General features: G+C 44.4%; 1 protein-coding gene across 10 annotated transcripts in view; it reads left to right on the top strand.

The window, feature by feature from the left end:
- TCF7 (transcription factor 7 (T-cell specific, HMG-box)) overlaps positions 1-22,278 on the top strand; it is a 113,650-nt gene that overhangs the window by 79,357 nt on the left and 12,015 nt on the right. For 2 of the 10 annotated variants that reach the window (XM_019506292.1, XM_019506298.1), the window contains exons 3-10: positions 2,869-2,959; positions 7,677-7,763; positions 10,322-10,432; positions 10,807-10,969; positions 11,792-11,899; positions 16,245-16,334; positions 20,066-20,114; positions 21,272-21,344. In XM_019506292.1, the coding sequence (XP_019361837.1) occupies positions 2,869-2,959; positions 7,677-7,763; positions 10,322-10,432; positions 10,807-10,969; positions 11,792-11,899; positions 16,245-16,334; positions 20,066-20,114; positions 21,272-21,344 (772 nt within the window). The remainder of the gene's footprint in view (positions 1-2,868; positions 2,960-7,676; positions 7,764-10,321; positions 10,433-10,806; positions 10,970-11,791; positions 11,900-16,244; positions 16,335-20,065; positions 20,115-21,271; positions 21,345-22,278) is intronic. The other 8 variants (XM_019506297.1, XM_019506299.1, XM_019506300.1 and 5 more) reach the window with 6 other exon arrangements.

Here is a 22,278-nt window from a genome sequence, read left to right as displayed (position 1 = left end):
CATTTCAATGTGTGTGTTGTTTGTCATTAGAGAAACAGAATGTACATATACTGTACCACATGTTAAAAGAAAAAAACAATTAAATCTGAGATTGCCTTTGACTTCCACAGATAATTAAGTATAGGTCTTACAGCTTCTGCTAGGAAAAAAATAGAAATCAAGAATGCTTTTTGAAGTAGCATAAATGCATATATATATATATATATATATATATATATAAAAATTACACTTGGCTCCTGAGAGGATGTAACAAAGCTCTTCGTTTCAGGCTACCCTTGAAAACTGCTGGCAGAATACAGCCCCATGACAGTTCAAGGTTATTTGAAAGTCTAGCCAATGAATGTGTTTTGGGACCTTAATAATGGCATGTAAAGCTCAAAACAGTGTAGGACCAACCTGCCCCACTGGTTGGCAGCTGTCCTTTATGCCTCTGTTGCAGGTCAGTGAACTCAGGAATGCTCTCTCCTGGATTTATGCAGAAGTCAGTATCCTTCAGGGCCAGATTCCAGCTTCTTGTTTGCATGGGTAGTAGACGGGAGCATAGAGAGGCCTGAACCAGAACCTTAAATCAGAGCCTTCTGCTTTTTGTTGTAAATGGCTCAAATTTGAAGCTCTCATCCCTTTGGTTTGGGTTCTGCATATACTCAAAAACTAGAGGAGGGGGTTCTATATTTTTTTCAGGTAAGACCAGAGATCTCTCCTCAATACCATCTTGACCCAACCTGACCCATCCACAGCAAAAGCTTCTGATTCAGACCTCTCTCTAAACTGACAGCAAGTGCTGGGCTGGCCTGCCTCTATCTTACCTGCCTCTATCTTGGCTCTATGAAAGAGCCAAGGCCTTGAGTGTCTTCCCATCTTTAAGACATTTATACTCACACCACACCTAGCAAAATATTTTACAGATGTAGAACTGAGAAACATGTGGGATTAAAATACTGACTGGGCCAGCGTCACACCGGAAATCTGTGGCAGATCAGGGAACTGAACCAGGATTTCCTGAGTTAGAAGCTGGTACTCAAGCCACAGACCACCCTTCTGTGCTACATTAATCTGTTCAGGGCCCAACTCTCAAGAGATGCTGGTATCATTTAACCCAGCTCCTGTCTTTGGTTCGATCTAGAACTGTGGCCTAATCTTATCAGGCTCCGAATACTGCCTCTTCATCCTTAGCTAATTTCTCACTATACGTTTCATTTGGTTGCAATTTCCTTGTATTTACGCTCTGTTAAGGTGCTTGGAGTCGGTGACATCCTAATTATTTACAAAAGTTCATTAAAACTAATTTCATGTATTTTACTTCATGTTCAATTTACAGATTGCCTAAAAATAGATCTCAATGTTGGAAAATATATTGGTCACATATATTTGCTAAATAGTATTTGCAGAAGTATCATAGAACCAGGAGGGACCTGTAAGATCACCGAGTCCGGTCCCCCGCCATGAGAATGAAGTTATTGGGCTCAGATGAGCTCAGCAAGGTACCTGTCCAGCTTCATCTTCAACACCTCCAGGGAGGGTGATTGTACCACCTCTGCCAGGAGTGTGTTCCCAATTCTGGTGACCCTTACAGAGAAAAAGTTTTCTCTTATATCTAGCCTGAATTTACCTTCTGTTAGCTTATGCCCACTGGTCCTCATCGTCCCTCAAGAGTTGCTCCCCTAGATCCTGGCGTTCACCTCTGATGTACTTGCCTTCAAAATCAGTATTTGTAGAAACTATTTAACAGAAATCCCCAGCTGGCAGTTGCACAGCTAGAAGGATCCTGAGCATCTTACACTCATCAGCTCGCTAGACAGAGGTCAGCGGTGTGTTGAGAAAACCATTAATTTCACTTCACAACTTTTCACCACTAAATGACATGTCACTGGCAACAGCTCACTTTTTACCATACACCACAGTCTCCCTCTTTCTTCCCTTATGGGGAACACACAGCTGGACACTTTCACCACTATGTGCATCTTCAGATTTAGCAACATAAAGCTAGATGCTATCATGCGAGCCTCTTCCAAGTCAAAGGTGAGGGCTCTTTCACTTTTCCAGTTCCCCATTTGTGGCTTCAAGTTTAGGGCTGGCATCAGGGATTCTCTAGCAATACCCCACAGCCCAATGCTACAAGAATCTGGTCTGAAATTCAGGAATAGTTGATGTGTGAAGACACACTGGCCCCAACCATTTTCCTCTGGATGTGCCGCCCATACCATGAATTGTGCTGCACACCCAGGGATTTCCTTCATGGAAGAGCAATTCTCAGCTAGCCATGTATGCCACATTTATGGTCCCATGGCACCAGCAGAGCAGTACAAATGAGATCCTGAAAACCAAGGCTTCTTTCAAACTAATTCAAAGGCAACACATCCTTATAAAATAGCCCTGAGGAGAATTCATGGACAAAGGCATTGGAAAAAGAAGGCAGAGGCTCGCAGGAAAGGAAGGCCTTGATCCTGAATGGTGTGATCCATGTTACTTTTCTCTGATGGGCTGGGAGGGAAAAAGCAGCTAATGGAATGAAACAAATAGAAACCAAGTCATTTTCAGAATCAGAGTAGTGTTTGGAAACCAAGGAGCCCAGGGGTGACCCTTGTGCTCAAACAACTTTGCCTCCAAGACTGACTATATGTTCTGCAGAAATATGGCTGTGCGTCACCCCGGTGCAGGGTTGTGCCGGGGAGATGGAATCAGTGGGGAAGGGGTGAATTTTGGGAGGAATCCATTTTCTTCACAAATTTTTTTTGTAGTTCACGAATCTAGACTTAATCACTGGCCCTGAAATAAAGGGCAATGCAGGGCTCGAGGACATCTAATCCTGTGGGGATGCTAGTGCTGCCTGAATTTCTTCTTCTAACTGACTCTTGATCCCTCCCCTAGGTGTACACCGTCCTTCCCAAACCTCAGAGATCCCTGGTTTTTACTCCCTGCCTCCTGGTGGGGTTGGACAGATTACACCTTCCATGGGCTGGTAAGTGTTGACACTGGATCACTCCATATGGCCTTGGTAAGCAACAGGGTGTTGTTCTGCTCTCACTAATCTTGTTCACCAGAATTTACTGCTCTTTACACTATCCTTACCCCTGCCTCTGGCAATGAGCTCTCATCTGCAATCTGTGTAACTGGGAAGTGCATTACTCCACATTAGAGATGGAAAGCAGAGGCATGGAGAAATAAGGGACTTGGCCCTGGAAAGTCAAATTCGGAGTCCAGACTCCATGCCGTTACCTCTCTGCAGTCTGAAATGCCTACTATCATTGTATCTGATGTGGATTAGATGAGGAAGAAAGGGTTGCTTGGGTCAGCAACCTATTGTCCGTCTTGTTCTAGCTGCATTCAAGGCCTGTAACTGAGTTCTCTCTCTCCTGCTCTGGCTTTCAACAGGGGCCATTATTCTTTAGCAATCCACCAGCCCTCAGAAAACACGGTGTGGCAAAGAACTCTCCCCGCTGAGTACCTGGATTGATCCCTCCCCTAATCCTGCAGCACATGCAGTATTGCTGCTCCCAGATGTCTGAAATTCACCTTGTTCACCCAAAATCATGAGCTCCCCCCTATATTGTAAGATTGTGTTGTGCTTTTTTAGTCTGTCAATTCCTTAACTCTGCCCAACCTCCAGCAAATGTGATACACAGTTGCCAGCACTCCTGAATTTGTTTTTTGTCCTTTGCTGTGGGAATTCTCACCCTTTTGCCTTTGGATTCATTCTGCCTCCCCAACCTCCAAATCAATTCCTTCATCCTGATCCCTGATTTGTTTCCCATTAAAGTCTATCCCCACATCCTCCTCTGCTGCTCCTCTATGTCCTCCATCAATGATGTCCCGTCATCTCTGCTCCGACAGCCACGGGAGTTCCTAACCGAGTCCCTAGGCCTGAGGAACCTACATTTTGGCCACCTTCTGCCCCCCTTCCCAGGCCAGATTGTGCAGGAAGTGGTAGAGGAACAGCAAAGAAGAGACATCCCATTGGTATGGGTGGGGGAGAGGGAGCTGCTAAGTTCTTCCTGCTCCCACATCCCTCTGTTGAGAAGAGTCTCACATCCCTAATTTTTTCATCAGCCCATAGACAGAAGTTGGCTAGGCATCCAGTTAGAGGGGCTTTCCCCTAACCAGGAGCTTCTGACCTAATTGGAAGATTTGCTACAACCCCAGCTCAAATCCAGTGATGCATGAAACAGTCATAAGCATTAGCAACCCTGGGTGTGCTTCCTTCACTTACCCAATCAGTGACCCCTTGGCATCCAGCACTCCTGCTGGCCTAGTAACACCATTAGCATTTTTTTGAATACTTTCCTTCTTTCTAACTATCACTATCACATGAACAGGGTGACTTTGAATGTACACAGGGAGCAGAGCTGAGGAGGCAGGAAGTACCATGTTTACATTTTAGAGTAGATTAACATTTTCAATTATTGTCAGACCAGTTTCTGGTAATGTCTAGAAATTAAAGAGATGCAAGGCAAGATTACAGCTGTAGCAGACAGTTTAAAAACCTGTGTCACTGATCATTCGGACATGTGAAGTACTGAATCTTAGGGGGAAAATCATAAATGTATAGCAGCATGTAGACAGCCGTTTCCTGCACGATGCTGTCTGGCATGACCCTAGCACAGACATGTATATCTATAAAGAGGCATCACAAGATGAAGGGTGAGCCATTAAAAATAAAATCATGAAACAACTGGATTTTTGCTCCTGAATATAGAGTTCCAAATATTTAACCACAAAGAAACAGATGGAGGTCTTAGATCTACGTTTGGCTACAAAGAGATTACATTTGGCTTTCTGTGCTGCATATGCTGCTCTTGGACAATGATTTAACTCCTTGTACAATGTGATTCATCCTCAGGAAAGACAAGTACAGGAGTGACTGTGCTGTAACATGAAAGAAGTTGTTAGAAGAGAAGAGCTAGCTTGCCAAATGCAAAGCCTACTCTTCAAATGGGAAGCTGTTAAAGATGGCCTTGGGGACATGGGAAAAATCTGTTTATCAAAGAGTTTGTTTGCTTTTTGGTCAGACAGGAAGCTCAGTCTCCTAACAGCACCTCTAGCATCTGATATGGTTTGACACCTTTAAACAAATTGCTCAGATATGTTCAATAATGACTAATAAACAGATACGGAGAAACAAAAATCAAGACAAGCAGCCCCAAAGAGCAGACATCACTTCAAACAGCAAATATGCGTTAAAAAGGCGGAAAAGAGTTTTGTTAAATACATCAGTCTGCTTGACCAATAGAAATACTGTGCTGGGCCTCTGTACAAAGTGCTCAATCCCAAACTTCAGTTTAAATTTCTGTTAGGTAAAAATTATTGAAGAGATGAGCTTCAGCTCACAAAGACTTGTGCTATTTTTCTATATTGCACACACACATGCACTTTGGTTAGTCTATAAAGTGCAAATATACCTTGCCTTTTAAGTAAAAATTGGAAGTTTCCAATCAGAACTGCCTCTGAATTATTTCAGCAACAGTTCTCTGCATTTCAGAAGTTCACAGAAGCAAAGATGGTTCACAGCTGTCTCTGCCTAAGCCTTTTGCTTGCATGTACAACCCCCATGTCATATATTTCTGAGCCACAAAGTTATCAGCTCCATCTGCCCTTTTCAGGGGCATGCAGCAGGCAAATGATATTTTCAGACTATTCGCTCAAGGGACTGGTCACCAGTGTATGCTTTTACAGAGGTTGGGCTGCTTAAACAGTGTTGAAATGAGTTATGTAGGAGGAGGAATGCTACAGGGACCCCTCATGCCAGCAAGTGCTGTGGTATGTGTACAGTTCTTCAAGTTCACTGTTCTGGAATGAAGCTGACTTCAAACGCCAAGCGGTCGTAATACAGGAAGCGGCTTTTCCTTAGCAAGCTACCTAACAAGAGTTCAGCAGAAGTGGTTTTTGTACCTGCGGAGTGTTTTGGGGAGGGTAGCTGCAATAACTCTCTCCCTTTAATTAGCTCAGATGACAGTCAGGAACTTCAAATGAAAGCCAGTTAGTCTAATCCAGCAAGTTTGATCGCTGGAGCCTGAGAACACACCTTAACCAAGAGCCCTGTAAATCTTACCATTGTACAGGACCCCAGCTGAATTTTGTGCTAGGCGAGGGGGTGTCTCTTAATTAATTCACCCCTCCTCCCCCCACCTCTTGTTGTCTCCCAAGCTGCTGTCCCATCCTGGGAGAAAACACTTGACTTGCACATTCCCAACAATCACAGGTTGGTTTTGCAATCGAATTAATTTGCGTGTCAGAATCACTTTAGGTAAAGACTTGAATGCCAAGATCCTTTTCTATTGCAATATCTTGGCTTCTGGAGTAATGAATGTCACTTCTGGATTAACTTTGAATGTTTTCTCACCCCTGGGGCAGTAATGTTAAACTTCAAAGGTTGTTTAGGCTTCCTGATATATTGTAGCAGTTGGCTGTTTGTTGGCATGTTTATACACTGCTAACTTCTAAGTAGTGTGAGAGGGATTTCTGTCTGGCAGGTTGTAAACAGAGGCCAGTTCTTAACCATGTTTACTGACATTAATACAGACAGATCTTTTAGGTTTCATTCGAGCCGAGATAGAGCAACTCAACGAGTGGCAAACAAAAACCTCATTCTTCCAGAGAATGGCTTTCTGATCGCTCTTCCCAGCAGAGACATGGTTGAACAGCACCTAGGCACACAAAACTCCCCTAGAATCCCAGTCTCTCTCGGGACTGTGATCAATAATGATAACCCTTATATTAAGAAGCATGAAAAACAACTGGAGCTATTTCTCCTGGTTTTTTTCCTTTGGGCTTCAAACTTCTCATGCCAAACTCCAGGCCAGAGATGAGACATTTTATACAAAGGGGGTCAAAGATTGACTCTGGGAAGGGTTTTGAGCTGCCCAAATATGAAACAAGTAGTTCTTGCTCATTAAAAACATTGCTTACACACTTTGCTTGTGCTCTAATAACTGAAATAGGTTCCAGACCCAAATCTGACATACACAGTTGTAAGGATGGGATGCTTGTTTTGCTTTTTTTAAGAAAAAGAGGGCCTAACCCTCAGCTAACTTCTATCAACATAGCTCCACTGAAGTCATATTCTTCAAATAAACTATACCAAGTGAGCACCAGGGAAATCAGAGTCTTTCAAGTCAGGCACTGTAGAGTATTATGTCCCTTATGGTCTTAAAGGTGTACTGAAATGTGCTACTCCATAATCACCAGGGCAGGTACTTGAATACTCAGTCATTCTTCTGTTTACCTGGTGTAGACCAATTTTGAACCTCAGTATTTCCCAGGGTATTGTGCAGCATTTTATACACCTTGCAAATACTCTGGTTGGTTGAGGTCTGCACTGCTAAACACCTTTTCCTACAATAATTCACGTTCACTTTTTGACATGCTTTCATAGCTTATTATCATTTCACAACTAATGCTTTAATACAACTGAAACATTACTTCTGCTTAGTTAACATTTGGGAGAAGATCAGATGCAGATTCAGACCCAAACTTTGCAGTCCAGACCCATCTCCGATTGAAGTTTAGATCCTGAATTGCCTCTGGCACAAAGGAAGGAGGAGAGAGGCCTGTAGTGTAAGCTAACTAGAGCAACTAGGGCTTTGGAACTCACCATTGCTAAATGAGTCCAATTAAGGAGGGTAATTTTAGAAGAAGCCACACATGTAGATGCTTTATGGACTCTTTCTTCCCGATCCCAGGCAGAGCCAGTCTGTCTATCCGCTCCCGTCATGTGGATTTAGACAGCCGTATTCGTCAGCGCTCTCTGCTGGGGCTTCTTTCTCCAGGTAAGTAGGAGCTGTGTGAGACAGGACAGCAGCTCTGCTGGTCTCACAGCTTGCAGTTTGTGCCAGCTGAGCTTGCAGGAGACTACAAAAAGCCAGAAAGGGGCCACCAAACTTCCAGATAGCACCAACAGGAAAAGCATTTCCTTTAGTCAAATGCCTTATTAAAAAAAAAAAGAAAAAAAGAAAGGAAAAGAATTGCAGGAATATCAAGGTTTCATGGAGGAGACGCAAGGATTTAGTTTTAATTAGTAGAAGTCCAGAAATACCCTAAGCCTCAGCCTCAACAGTAGGAAAATGGAATAAATAGTGTGATAAGTTCTCACTGCTGCCATGCCAAACACACTTCTTATTTTTACCACAGAGATAGAAATACTCCTTCCCCAAGTATCCTGGACTAAATTAAGTTGTGCAGAGACGGACTTGTATTTGTTCTCAGGCTTTTGGTGAAATGGGACAGAGCCCTCACTGAGCACAGGTAGTTTTACCTGTCTCTGCCACTCCAGGAAAGGTTGACAGTTTAAGCCTCTTAAATTGTGCATTTCTTGTAGCCCTTTACCACATTCCATTGTGAGGATGACGAGTTGCCGCTTCCCTGGATTTTTATGAACCAATTCCTTGCTGATTGTTGCGGGAGTTTTAAAATGTGTGCAGAATTGTAAAGGCCAAGTACTTAGCTGATGCAGAACAGCGTAGAGCAACTGATTTCACACGGCGCTTTACCAGTTTGTACCAGCAGAGGATCTGGCAGTGCCAAAGGCATTGTGCAGCACAGGCCTGGGACACTGTGTACCTTGTATTCCTCTGTGTACATTATTCTAGCAAATCTGTGAACAGACAAGGGCCAAACCTGCACGTGCAGTTCCCAATGATTTCACCTGGAGGACAAGTAGTCCTAATTATGCCTTGTCATTCTTTACATACTAACCTCGAAACAGGCTTGGACATTAAGTGTAAAAAGTCCATTAGGCCCACTTGTGTTCTTCATTCAGCTAGCAGCCAGTGCTTTGGTTTCTGTTGATCATGAGATGCTCCAGCTAGAAGAGACCAGGCCCTCTGGGAATTTATGTGCAAGCAGCATTTGTTCGCATCTCCAGCTTTTGCTTCTGCTACATGTTGTCGTGATACATAAGGGATAATATTCATTGAAGACACTTCACAGGGATTGTTCCTAGGATAACAGCAGGAAAATACTGCCAGTCGCACTCCCTGACTTTTGCACATGCCGTCTGAGGCAGCTTTTTTCTATCGTAGCATCTAAGATCAATGATAAAGACTAGACGACGAGGCCAGATGCTGTCATCATACATGTTGCTGCCATTCTTGTTTATATTCTACAGAGTGGGGCAGGTCTGGAGTACCGCTGCCAAGGAGAAAGTACACCTTGTCAGACAAGGATCAAGCTTCAGACTGCCAGGGGTTGAAATTAAACGCCTTTTCATTTTGTGCCAACACCTCTCACCAGCAGTTGTTCATCTCCCCTGGGCAATTCTGCCATCACAAACTGCAGTTGTTAAGTGGCAAGTTTGGCAAAGCAGACTGCACTGGCCAGCACGTTATACAGTGCCAGGTACCGTGCCAACGAAGCTTGTAAGACCACTCATGATCTCACTTCTGTGTTGGTGGATAACACTGCTGGGGCAGGATGCACCTCCAAGAGATGCTGTTTGGTTCATGTTCAGACTCATGCCTTTTCTTTTAAAATAAAGGTGTGGGATGATCCTAAGCTGTCAAACCCATAGGCTGTTTTTCACTTTGGTTTTCTGCTGTAGCACTTACAATATTGTTACAATGGAGAGCCAAGGAGCTGACCAACTCTTTAAATAAAAGTCAGTTAGGATTGCAGCCAGGATAGATTGTGTTGCAAGGAATTTTATTGAATCCCCCAACAGAACAGTAACCAGGCAAGAGTCTGAATGCTTGTCCAAGTCAGTTTGGTTGCTTCTGTTACTCACACACCCACTGTCGTCATGACTGAAGATTGCACAGCAAGAATGTATTGCTGGACAGAGCCAAAGAAAAGCATCAGGAAATGAAGGCAAAAAGCCCACCTGCCTGTCGTTTTCATTTAATGTTGAAACTCTATAAGTTTCATTCATCAGGTTAAAGCAACTGCCAAACACGCTTTAGCTAGAGTGGCAGTGGCTGTAGGAAAGTCCTGAATCACGCTTGGCAGATATCCCGTCAGCACTGCAGCAAGCTTCCAAGGGTAGCACAGGGGCACTTCTGCACAGGCTCATTATTTCAGGAAGACACTTTACTAGGATGCATCTGGGACGTTTGCTTTACATGTACTGTTGCTTAAGCATTTGTTTCTGTAACGTTAAAAACAACTCGAAGAGTGCCACCTAGTGAGACAGAGCACTCTTCTCCATCAGACTAAAGAGTAAACCAGTGGAAAGAGCTGTGCACAGCCATTTGTTTCCTGCTGCTCTTCACTGTTCTTCTGTAACGTCCTTCAGCTGGGGCTCAGACCTGCAAATGAACTGACCTTTCAGAGCCAAATGTACCAGCACCCCAAAGCAATATTTCAGCAATCTCTGACACGCTCTCCATTGCAGGTTTACACACCCTCTGATGCTGAGCTCGGGAATGCACACCACCGGCATCCCTCATCCAGCCATAGTGCCCCACTCTGGAAAACAGGAAATGGAGCATTATGACCGGAACATGTAAGTCTTAAAATGGCAGACTATTAAAAAGAGTTCCTTACTCCGTGATTTCCTTAGTCCTAGTCTATCTTATTGTTGTCACTGCTTGTGTGGGGAGGGGATCCGTGAACAGCAACTCAGTAAGTTAGCTAAGCAGACTTCGGGGCACCGTATTGTTCCACCAGTTATGAAAAAGGTGCCAGTGTAACGATGATCACGATCACCAGAAGAGACCAGGTTCCAGCTGTGCTATATGCTCATTAGTCAAGGTTTCAAGTCCTGTTTGATAGTCCTTAATATTTTCAAGTGGATCTATTTCTTGTCACTGTGTTCACATACACTAGTTGAGATACAGGAGTCCTATTGCTATTGAGTGTTGTTTTGTTTCTGTCAAGGAAACCCCAACCAGAACCAAAGAGAGAGAAGGAAGCCAAGAAGCCAACTATCAAGAAGCCCCTGAATGCTTTCATGTTGTATATGAAAGAGATGCGGGCAAAAGTCATTGCCGAGTGCACCCTGAAAGAAAGTGCAGCTATCAACCAGATTTTAGGAAGGAGGGTAAGAGCACAGAACAGGAGTGGTATGGCTGTATATTTGAGTGGTGGCATTTTTCTTTACAGGCCCCTAGGGAGAAGTTATGCAGTATTTCATAAAAAGCCTGTTACCTGTAATACTCCACACAGATCAGCAGCTCCTAAAAAACACAGTCAGCGTACTAGCTCTTCCCCAGAATGAATGCATTAGGAGTGATGGGGGCAGGGAGCTTCACTATTAATTGGATTTAAATGACAATTCAGATCCTTTGGGGTAAATGATATTTTATTTTGTGTCACTGAAATGGTTATGTTTAGCAACCTCTTTTGATGTGAGGGCAGGGGACAGCAAATCAGATGGTTTGTACATCACTGGTCTGCTCCTAACAGATCACCTTAACATGGGTCTTAATTTTATGGACACTGTGGGGCATTGTGCTTGTGAATGTATTGCTATGTTCTTCTGAGTCAGGAGGAAGCCATAAAAAACCAGCGAGTGGGGACAGAAAGGAGATGAGGGAATGCAGTTTACTCCTGCTGCTATATAAAGAACCTCCTTCCTCCCCTGGCACAGCTGATCAGCCATACCACTAGAAATTTAAGGGTGTGCCTTGCATGACCTATTAGTTCCTATGCAAGTAACAAGGAGTTTGCATGGGAAACTGTCTACATTTTCCTTAAGTCACTGTGAACATGCAGCCCCAGATGAAACTCAGTTAACATCTGAGGAGTTACATAGCAAATAATGAGTATAGCAGAGTTAAAAGGAAAGGCCTGTCTGATTCTTAAAGCAAGGCGAGCTAATGATGAGATGCACTGAGGTGTTTCACAACTGTTTCTGTTGCAGTGGCATGCACTGTCGCGGGAGGAGCAGGCCAAGTACTATGAACTGGCTCGGAAGGAACGGCAACTTCACATGCAGCTCTACCCAGGCTGGTCCGCAAGAGATAACTATGTGAGTGCTTCATACAATGAAAGCTAAAGGCCCTGTCACAGCGGCCTGCTTAGAAAGATCAGCTGACTGAAAATGTCACCAGCCACATTAACTAGTTTTCTTAGTAGCATATGCCCTGCTAGCAGAATAGTGTGCCACACAGTGGCGTGGGATTAGAATGGGTGTCAGATGCCTAGAAACATGCATTTAAGTACTTTGATTTTTCTTCTTGGCCGGGGAAGAGTGCACATTTTGGCAAGTGTCATGTTTCTTAACACAGAAGTTTGTTTACATATTGTCTTGGATAACAGTTCTGATTAAAAATAATTAGAAGTCATCATTTTAAAATTTCCTTAATGCTCCTTGGAAAGGTATGGCCTGAGGTTGGTGGATCTTGGATTATGGCCCATGGTCCTGAGGATTTTGAACCTCTTCTGGTTCTCGAGAGAACAAGACACTTTGAGAACAACCGCACTTTAGGAGTAGGGAAAGAGGTAGGGGGTCTGATCAGGCAATCTCAAGGAAAGACTAGAGAATTACTGTCCTCAGAAATCCATCAGTAGCTTGTTGCGAGGCCTCCCCAAAACTCACTCTAGCACTTAGGAGGACCTCTTCATGAATCTATCGGGTATCATGTTCAAGATTCTGTCATAACTAAGTACAGATTTTTTTCCTTTAATTTTGCCATTTCTTCCATGGCAACTTGTTTGGCTTAAAGCTGTCATACATACTACCTTGTGGAACTGCCTACTTTGGCTTCAAAATAGCTTGCTCAGAAACTCCTGAGTTGCACAACCATGTTAGCATGGAGCTCAGCTCAGCTCAATTAGCCAAGTATTTATCCCGCTGCTTGGCTGGATTTTGCAAACCAGACTGGGTGTCGTACTGCTGTGGCTATGCTGATGAACATCCCCAAGCAGCCCGCTCAGGTGCTGGTACACAGGCTGCAGTCCCAGCAGGTGGATACAGTGCTAACAAAGTTAAAGTTCCTAAGCTTCGTGAGCTTTGGGGATTTGACTATTTCTCCACCCTTACACACAGTGATACAAACCTACATCTAGGCTAGTGCAATATTGACTAAACTGAAGGGTCATATCCTCCAGGTAGACTCCCTGATCTGAGATGTCTTTGCCATCTCTTTCTGATTTGGGTTCTGCCATGTCCTACAACTCTGAAAGGAAATCAACCATGTTACACTTACAATACTCAAATAAGATTTGAGTTTCCAAACATGACCAGTGGTTGTATTGCCAGCTTGTAAACTAAGCCTATCTGGGGACTACTCACAAAGCAGGATTGCCAAAAGCAGCCTTTATAAAACATCTCCATATCCAAACAATGTGTAGGACAAGATTGCTGAATGGAGCAGCATGTGCTCTGCTGTGTTAAGACACTGGTAACAACTGAGCTCTTGCATACATGCCAACCTCAGAGCAACAGGTTGTTGATAGTATGACATTATCTGTAGTATCCTCTGGGGGAAAAAAATTATGAAGCACACTGAATGTTGTGGTTTTGAATACCTGTAATGTTATGGCCCACATTGTGCAGTTCTGAGAAGATAACCAACAGGCAGCTAGATATTTTTGGTCTCTTCCTAATTGCCTTCCTAGAATAATGAGATCCACCAGCTTTGTCATTTATTCTGAATCGACTGACTAGACATTAGGGAAATAATTTGCTTTTTCTTCCTCCCTCCTCACACAAATCAAAAAAATTCAAAGGTGCTCAGTGTTTGTTTGAACTATGGCTTCCATTGAAATCAATGGGGAGTTTTTTTCATTGATTTCAGTGGCCTTAGCTCAGTGCTCTTGAAGAAGCCACTTTAATTATATTATTCCATATCAGGAGCTAAAGCCCTTAGCATCAAGTAAGTTGGCAACAAGGGAGAATTATGAAAGAAAAAGATGCTGATGTCAGCAGGCTCATTTTTGCTGGACCTTAGAAGTATATTAAAAGCAAGCACATGAACCTTGATATCCCTAGAGCACCATTTTCTTTTCCATTTTAATTGAGCTTCCCCATCCTGCAACCACTCATTTTCAAGAGTGGTTACAGGAGGGGGAAATCTTCCAGTGCCCAAACCTGGATACAGAATTGTTTCAATTGACCTCTCTTTACAGTTTAACCTACGGAGCATTTAAAGACCCACTAGAAAAAAATGTCATTACCTCATTTCCTCTTGCTGTACTGATCATTTAATAGGCAACTTGTCAAATTAATTTCCATAAGTGTAGGAGTGCCACAAAACATGATACGTTCATATTCTTTTCTAGCAGATTTTTAGTTTGCACCTAGGATCAGAAGGAAGTCATGAGTACCCTGGAACCGCCCAACTGGCTAGTTGGGGACTTGATCCAAAACCCTTTGCTATCAATGGGAGTCTTGCCGTTGACTTCACTCAGCATTAGATGGGCAGCAGACTCACTTCCTTTTAGCTGTTTTTTTCCCCTTTCAGTGCTGAAGGAACGAATGATCACACACAGTTTTGTGGAGGCCACTCCAAGGCTTCCCAGAACAGAATAAGAGATCACCTGCAGAGCAGCACTCAGCCTATGAAGGCTCCAGCTGTCTCTGCAGTGCTCCAGCCTCATTTAGGGATCTCCTGAGGGAACTGATACAGGAAATTTTGCACATAACTCTTCAAGCTTCTTGGTTGATATCTCCATCAATGGAGGGCTTCTGTTAACAAATCCTCCCTGTTCCATATTGCTCCAACAGAAACTTTACTCCTCCATTGGAGGAGAGCTGCTTACCATGCTCTGGAAACTTTCTGTTACCTAGCTGGGTTACTCCATTAACCTCCATATCTTCTACTGTCCAGCCAGGCTCTGAGAATGCTTAAAGCAGTCTGAGCATCAGCTCTTCCAAGAGTGTTTTGGGACAGAAATGCCCAGGCATAAATCAGCTGCTTGACGAGTCTCACTGTCTTCAGCAAGTGTCCTTCTGTCTCCTGAGCTCCGTAACTCAAGTGGGGAGGCATCTAGGTCACCTTTGAGGCACATGACACTGAGATCAGACAGGAAATACAGTGGCTCCCACGCTGTAGGAAAGCTCACCGCGGTTAGGAGCTTTCCACCTTCACTTAAACCACAAGAAGTCATAAAAGAAGTCACAGGTCAAAGCCAGCACTGCAAGCAGCCCTTTCACATAGGCCAAATTTGCTCCAGCAGCTCTTGTGAATAGAACTCAGAAGGGCACAAAGGGTTTTCTACCTTCTGTATCAGAGAAGCAAATAGAAGATAAAAATGTGTTTCCTTGTGAAGAGGTGAAGGAAACAGAAGAATGACAGAGGGGTCCAGAGCTGTGGAGATACTCCCAAATAACGTCTGCAGAACTAGAGCACCTCTTTGCCAGAATACATCATCAGCACAGCATGTTATTGATCCTGTGAAAGCTCTTTTTGTTCCACCTTAGGCAGGACCTTCCTTTTGAATGTACTGCTTTAAGAGGGCAAAGAAACACAATGTACCAAAACATGCTGGGGGTTTCATCTAGGACAGCTGTTTCAGTGGCAAAGACTTTTGCAGTCTTGTGCTCAAAGATTCAGTGAGAGACAGTGACACAACAGGAAGGGGCAATAAGGAATGAACAACGCTATAGTAAGAAGATCACACAGGATGCCAGCTGGATGTGGCATATCTTATTCCATTAAATTAAAAGGTTATTGGTGATGGGCAGACTCTAAAGTGGTGTAAGCCAGGGTAATGCCACAGAATGCTAGTGGATGTTAAGAGAAACATTGCCAGGCAGAGTAGACCCAGATATGAGAGCCGGTATGAATAGGAACAGAAATATTTCTGTGGGAATATGAACTCAGGGGGAAAGGGGCAGTAGGGAATCCTTTGAAGCTTCACTACAGTAGGCTGAGAAAAATATCGTACAGTCTTATTAAGTACCACAGGTAAAATACAGACTTGATCATAGTGCCTTAAGCACATTTCTTAAGAGAGAGAATATGTGAACCCCTGGCTTTCATCACCAGGAGGGTTGCCATTTTCTAGCATCGGTATTGGCACTCACTGAGTTTGCAGTAGTGACTGTTTTAAAGAACTACCTCACTACATCTCCACTCAGGATCTCTTTCATACCCAGGACTGCCAACTCCTAGCTGCGGAGCCGGTCAAGTCAGATTTAAACAAACTTTAAATGTATTTTTCGACCTTTTGAAATCCATGATGTCCGGTTTGTCTCTGCAACCATGAGGTTCAGAAACATTTTTAAGTGAAAACAGAGATTCTCCCATAGCACTGCGATGCCATGAGCAGAGACTTTACTAGACACCCAAGTATTGCAAGACTTGTGATGAATCACTGTGTTTGCAGAGATCAGTTGTTATTTTAACACTTTTTCACCTGCTCTTCAGTCTTCAGGCTCTTCAGCCCATGAACACACACAGGTTTGCTCAGGGCCTCTGGAATTCTGCAGCACTTCAGGGCCTGTTTCAGCAGCAAGGGTAAGAGAATTCTGCAGCGAATGTTAGCCCACTCTGTGGCAGTAAGAGCATGTAGCAGCCTGCCCACTTGGTACCCACTGACTCCAGTGTTAGCTGCAGAATTCCAGGAGCCCTGAGCTTTTCAGACTTCCTTAGCCATGGAATTGCTCACTGGCTATGGAATTGATTTAGCTTTCACTACACTTGCGAGTACAGTATGGGTTAAATGCTGCTCTAAAATGGTGGTCTTAAATAAAACTATAAACTGCAAAGGAGCAGAGAAAGACCTGGAGAGACTGCAACAAATGGATGATGTGGTTTTTCTGAGGCACAGGAAAAGTTAAGTCTCTGGCCAGCCCAGTAGCATTGGTGTTGTCAGCCCTGGAGACTCCAAATAATATTCTAGAAAGCTAGCGCTCAAGATGATCCTGAGACTTGGGTCCCTGTGAACCATTGGTAACTATGGCAAGTAGCATCAGATGCTTAGCAACAAGTGGCACTGAATAGATTAAGACGCCCCCATAATTTTATGTAGCTCAGACAGTTCAGTCTCCCCCCGCCCACCTCCCTAAAATAAAATAGAAATGCAGGGAAGGATTTGTTCATTTGCTTTGTTAAGGCCATTACATTGCACTGCTCTCATGTTCTTTTGAGGACTTGTCTGTCTACTTCCTTTACTTGAAGCACATGGGCCAGAATCATATTCAAAGCCTAGATCTCAAGGGGCTGATGCCCTTTCCCTAGCAGAAGTCAAAATGTGCAATAAAAATTGCCTTCTAGAGTTCACCTTCTATACACAAATCAAACGTGTTGGAGAGTGTAAAAGTAAACCAATGTCCTAAACAGTTGCAGCATAGTTTTGTCTTACAGTGGAGATATTTGCAATGATCATATCCTGAAAGCTGCAGAGTGAAAACTGCTTGATGGTCAGCACGGCGAGCCAGAACTTTGTTTTATTTACTCTGGGTTAACAGCTAATTGTGCAACCTGGTCTCTCAGTGCAGCTGAGTGTGGAAGTGACCACAGGCCTGAGTTACGTAATACGGTTTCACCTTGCACAGAAACATTGGGGAAATGCTTCTAAGAAATATTTTTGAGCAGTCTGAGTTACCACAAAGGTGATGTTCTCTGCTTCTCCATCACTTTGCTTGTATCCAAATTAAGTGTATGCAAATCTTACGCACCATCCTTGCTGCCTGTTGTGGAATACTTCAAATGCTTGTGGTATTAAATTCTGGGATACTGAAGATTCAGAAAACATATTCAACAAATGACATGCTCACAGAGTAAGCTTGTGCAATATGAAAGTCAGGCTATAGGGCATCTTTCAGTAGTTGCTTTGAAAACACCGGCTCTGTTTGGGCAGCTTTTCCATCAAAGCTGTTTGACCCTGTCACCTGCACTGATTTCCACTTCAGGTGTTCACCGCTGACACTTGCTGAAAGTGTTTCACCTCTCAACTTTCTGGTTAAGACCAAGTGTGGTGCTGTCTTAGACTCCATCTGTTCTCTGGTGGGGGAGGCAGAGACTAGATTCTTCCCTGGATGGATTCTAGGAGCTTTTTTCTTCTGTGACTTGCGTTATTAATCTGTCAATAGCGTCCTCAGAATGGACAAACTCTTGCATGTTTAGCCACTCCTTCAATTTAACGTTGTGGAAGATCAATGAGCTTTCACTGCTTATGGTAAGAGCCTTTCCCCCGACCAATAACTTCCCCTCTGCCTTCAGGCACTACTTCCTACTTGGTGTAACAAGTGAGACGACACTGCAGAGTCCCAAAGGATTTCACCTCCGAGCCCCATAGTGCACAGGAGCACACTCCTTTCTGCACAGCAACCCAAGGGGGCTCCTTATGGCTTCCCTCCCCTTGTTCAGTCAGAGACCAGCAGGAGAGAGATGAATACGTGTGGAGAGAGGATCTAATTTGTCATTTCCCTGAAGGCTGGCAGATTTCATGTGCTCCACTCACGTTACCAGTCTGGGTCCTCCCGTCTCTCCAGCTGCACTGAGGTTTTATTCCTACTGCTGTAAGGAGCAGCATTTCATTCCTCTGAGGACCCCAATTAGCTCAGCCAAGAAAATTTTTTGAAAGAATTGTTTTAAGGAAATCTTTTTGCAAAAATCTAGTTGATCTAATAGAAGATATCACCTCTCCCACGAGTTCTGGTTCCGTTAGCTCAGCCAAGCAACTAGTACAGCTGGGCATCACTGAGGACCGAGCTTTTGCCCACAAGCACCCACTGGGCAATCACAGTGGTCCAACCTCAGTTTCTCCTTCTCTTCCACCTGTTGAGAACACACTGGATGCTGTGGTCACTAGTGCTTTGAGGACAGCACTAGCAGTCACCCAGGGGAGGGCTCTTCAGATTAACAGCCACTCAGCTCAGGAGTTGGTGGGGAAGTTAGCCCCTCCTCTGGGTTCCTCCAAGGGACCCTGTATAAAGCCACTTTCACCTCCCCCATTGCTGCTTCCCCTCTCAGCTCCCTCTGGGAGGCTTTTCCTCCACCTCTTGCTCCTCTTCTGCAGGCAGTCCTCTCTCCTGTGGGCTGTTCCCACTAGAAGTTCCTGAGCAGCAGCCTTCCTATCACCTCTGTTGCAGGGCTAGCAATCAGCCCCAGCTGAAGAGGTGGTGAATCTCTATTAACCCCCCAAGTGCCTGAAATAGCATGAAGCAGGCAACGTTCTTTGAGTCAATGTGATATCTTGTGTTAGACCAACTGAATAGTTGGAAGAAAGTTCTTTGCAAGCTTTCAGGCGTAGTCACCCTTCTTCGGGCATGGGGAGTCTGCTGTTCTGAGACTGAAACAGCATGAGGCCTGTATTCCCTGTGACAGGCACTTCAGTAGAGAGCAACGGTCCTACAAGCCTGCTGACCCAGTCTTGTCACAGGTCATGACTTTGGACCTGTGCTTTAAGCTTGGAACATAGCAGGCGAAGGCCAGGCCAGGCCGGGAAGCCTCCGGGCTTCTGTTGCTGAAGGGTGGAGTTGATGATGACGATTCCTTTCAGGCCTGACTCTCTAAACTGTGCTGGTGTGTCTCCCTTTGCATTTAAAAAAGATAGCATCAGGATTTCCACGTGAAGCTTGTTGCTCCAGTTGTCAACAAGATGCTTAAAAATCAATTTAAAAGAGTAGATTCTGCCTCACCTTTGAAGCAAGGTAGCGCTAGCCCAACAGGCAGTAGAGCAGAGGTGTTCCCCATGCTTTCATTATCTCGCATATGCTCGTAGCGTTCTGCCGTGTCAAACTATATCTTGATCATGACCAATGGAAGGTACGTGCATTGATGGAAGATGTCTTTGACGAAAGGTTCATTTTTTTTATCATCAACTTTCTGCCGATGTTATCATCAGGCATAGGTTAAATAAGTTCAATTCTGCTCCAATCATGTGAATGACTGGTGAACAAACAGCCAATCAGGTGACATAGAAAGATCTCTTGTTTCTAGCACCCCAAGTGAGGTCATCAGTGGAAAATGAGATGGCTGAAAGAGGGAAATGCACTTACATAACTCATACTATAACACACTGGCGTTGTCTGAGTCTGTTGCTCTCTCAGCATTTAGTTTAAGCAGGAGAGGGGCATGCTTTTAATTTCAGGGATGCAAGACTCAATCCTCATGGGGAATTAGAGAGGCTGAGACATTTGACAATTTTGCCTATCCCTTTGCATCTGTGTTACTCGAAATACTGAGCAGCCTGCATGAGGTCTCTGAGTAGACACTGACGTGCTTTTCCTCTTGCATCCTAGGGAAAAAAGAAAAGACGGACAAGAGAAAAGCAGCAAGACTCCAGCTCAGGTAAAATCTTTGGTACAAAGCCGAGCGTGCTTCTTGGTAGTCACTTGTTGTTGTTGTTGCTGGGAATGGATTGAGCCACCAAGGCAGCAGCTGTAGCTGGCATCCTGGTTTGACCAGAAGGGAGCAACTCTTGTCAGCTGTTGTAACCAGGAAAGTATGGTGGACTCCTAAAGCAGTGAATTGTATGTAAGCAACTTCACCCTGTTCCTAAAACATACATGTTAATTAGAACAGGAGGGATTCATGACAATGGAAAAGGCTATTGCTTGTGGCTATTGCTCATCTTTAATATAAGCCAGGGGAAATGCTCCAGAAGCTGTGACAGGCTGGAGGTCACCACTCTTCTGGAGTGAAAAGGGTCTCATCTCTTGCATGCATCAATAGTGTGTGCGAGTAATTCTTGTGAAACCTCTTAAAGGCCACCCCAGGGACCACGCATCATTTCCTAGTAAAAGCGATCTAAAGATTAAATAGAACTCTATGCACAACGCTTGGGGAACTTTAATGTGTATGCTTGCTCCAGAGATCTGTTTGTTAGAGATGGTCCTTACTACAGGTTTCGCAGCACGTACGTGTGTACACACACACGCACGCGCGCGCGCGCGCGTGCACCAGTCTGCGCTACTTCCCTCATCTCTATTTCAACCCAAGGACTCCATTCAAAGGCAGGTCATTTAACCATTACTGGAAAGGCATGGAGCAGGTAAGGATTTGAGCCCAGGAGACAGTAGGTGGCTGTTTGATTGGGCAGTTTCAAAATGAAGTCAGACGTTCCATAAACAGCAGTGGATTTCCTGGTAGTTTCTCATGTTTCCTGCAAGAGCCTGTTGATGGCCTGGGCCTGGCTCTGTGGCAGGAATGGCTGAGGTGACAGGTAGGAGGGGATGCTGCAGGTGAGCAAAAACAAACTCTACAACATCAGTAAGAGGCCAGTTCCTGAACATCTTTCTTCTCTCCCCTACTCTGATATTTGCCTAACACTGACTCTTTTCCAGGAGTGGTGATGCCAGAATATTTCTGTTGCTGAAAGTTGGATTTTAGCCTGGTAGTTATGTCTGAAGTGGCTAAATTGATGTTGCATCTTTTCTTCCTCCTGCTCCTCCTCCTCTCTGTGTCTCTGCCTTGCCATTCTCCGCCACGCATGCTTCTGTGTTCAGATCCCGCCTCTCCTAAGAAATGCAGAGCTCGCTTTGGCCTCAACCAACAAACGGACTGGTGCGGCCCATGCAGGTGTGTATCAGAACTCTCCACTCTGCTTGTAGCGTCTTTCCCTGCGCGCATTGGTTTTTTTGCTGTGTATGGTTGTATTTTTCATGCATGTTCCTACAGTTGCCCTTACTCCTGACTCAAACTAGTGGCATTGCTAAGGATTGCTCCCTTCAAGCCCTTCTTGGGGTTTCAAGGCCATACGCAGGTATTTTTGAAGGGTCCACACACAAGTATGACCAGAAATTTAAACCAGTGTTGCTAAAGCCAAGAAGTCCCACCTGTGCATCTTGTTCTGGGTCAGCAAATGTCATGTAGAAGTTTACAGATTGATTTATTAAAGTTCCTACTTCACTGGTAAAAAAGAGGCTCTCTCTAGGGTAGGAGGCCCTGCAAAATGGAGGGAGATGAACGTGCATTTCTTACCTAGTTCTCCCTGTTTCAGGGAATGTCCCCATGTTGGGCTTTAATTCCCCTTTAGAGATTCCCTGTCACACAGACACTAGTATGGTGCTAGGGAGTATCCGTCCCTACTATAGCCACTAGGGAGTAATTCAAGTTCGCTTTTTCCCCCATGTATTTCTAATTGAAATACATGGGAGGAGCCTGGCTCCTATCTCTGTAGTAACCCTATACCATGCTGCCACTAGACAGTGGAGTAGCCCCAAGCAATGAGATTGTGTGGGGACTCCAGGAACTTCTAAGGGACGAACCAGGGAATAAAATAATGGGGCAGTCCCCTGGCAAGTACACCTGAGGACAGTTAACTGGGTCAGAGTATCTTCAAGTGGTCCTAGGTGCAAAAGACTCTGGACCTGCTTCTGGATCTATACAAATCTGTGAGGAGTAAACATAGCCTGAGCAAAGGAGAAGGGCACTGTTGTCAGGACAGTCTGCTGCTTTGTAGGTTTGTACAGCACCACGTTAATTCTTCTGTCTAGCAAAATCTGAAATATGC

Source organism: Gavialis gangeticus, unplaced genomic scaffold, assembly GCF_001723915.1.
Source record: "Gavialis gangeticus isolate Ggan-Ray unplaced genomic scaffold, GavGan_comp1, whole genome shotgun sequence".
Lineage (NCBI taxonomy): Eukaryota > Metazoa > Chordata > Crocodylia > Gavialidae > Gavialis > Gavialis gangeticus.
Note: the sequence above shows the minus strand (reverse complement) of the source record. Positions and strands in the feature narration are given on the sequence as shown.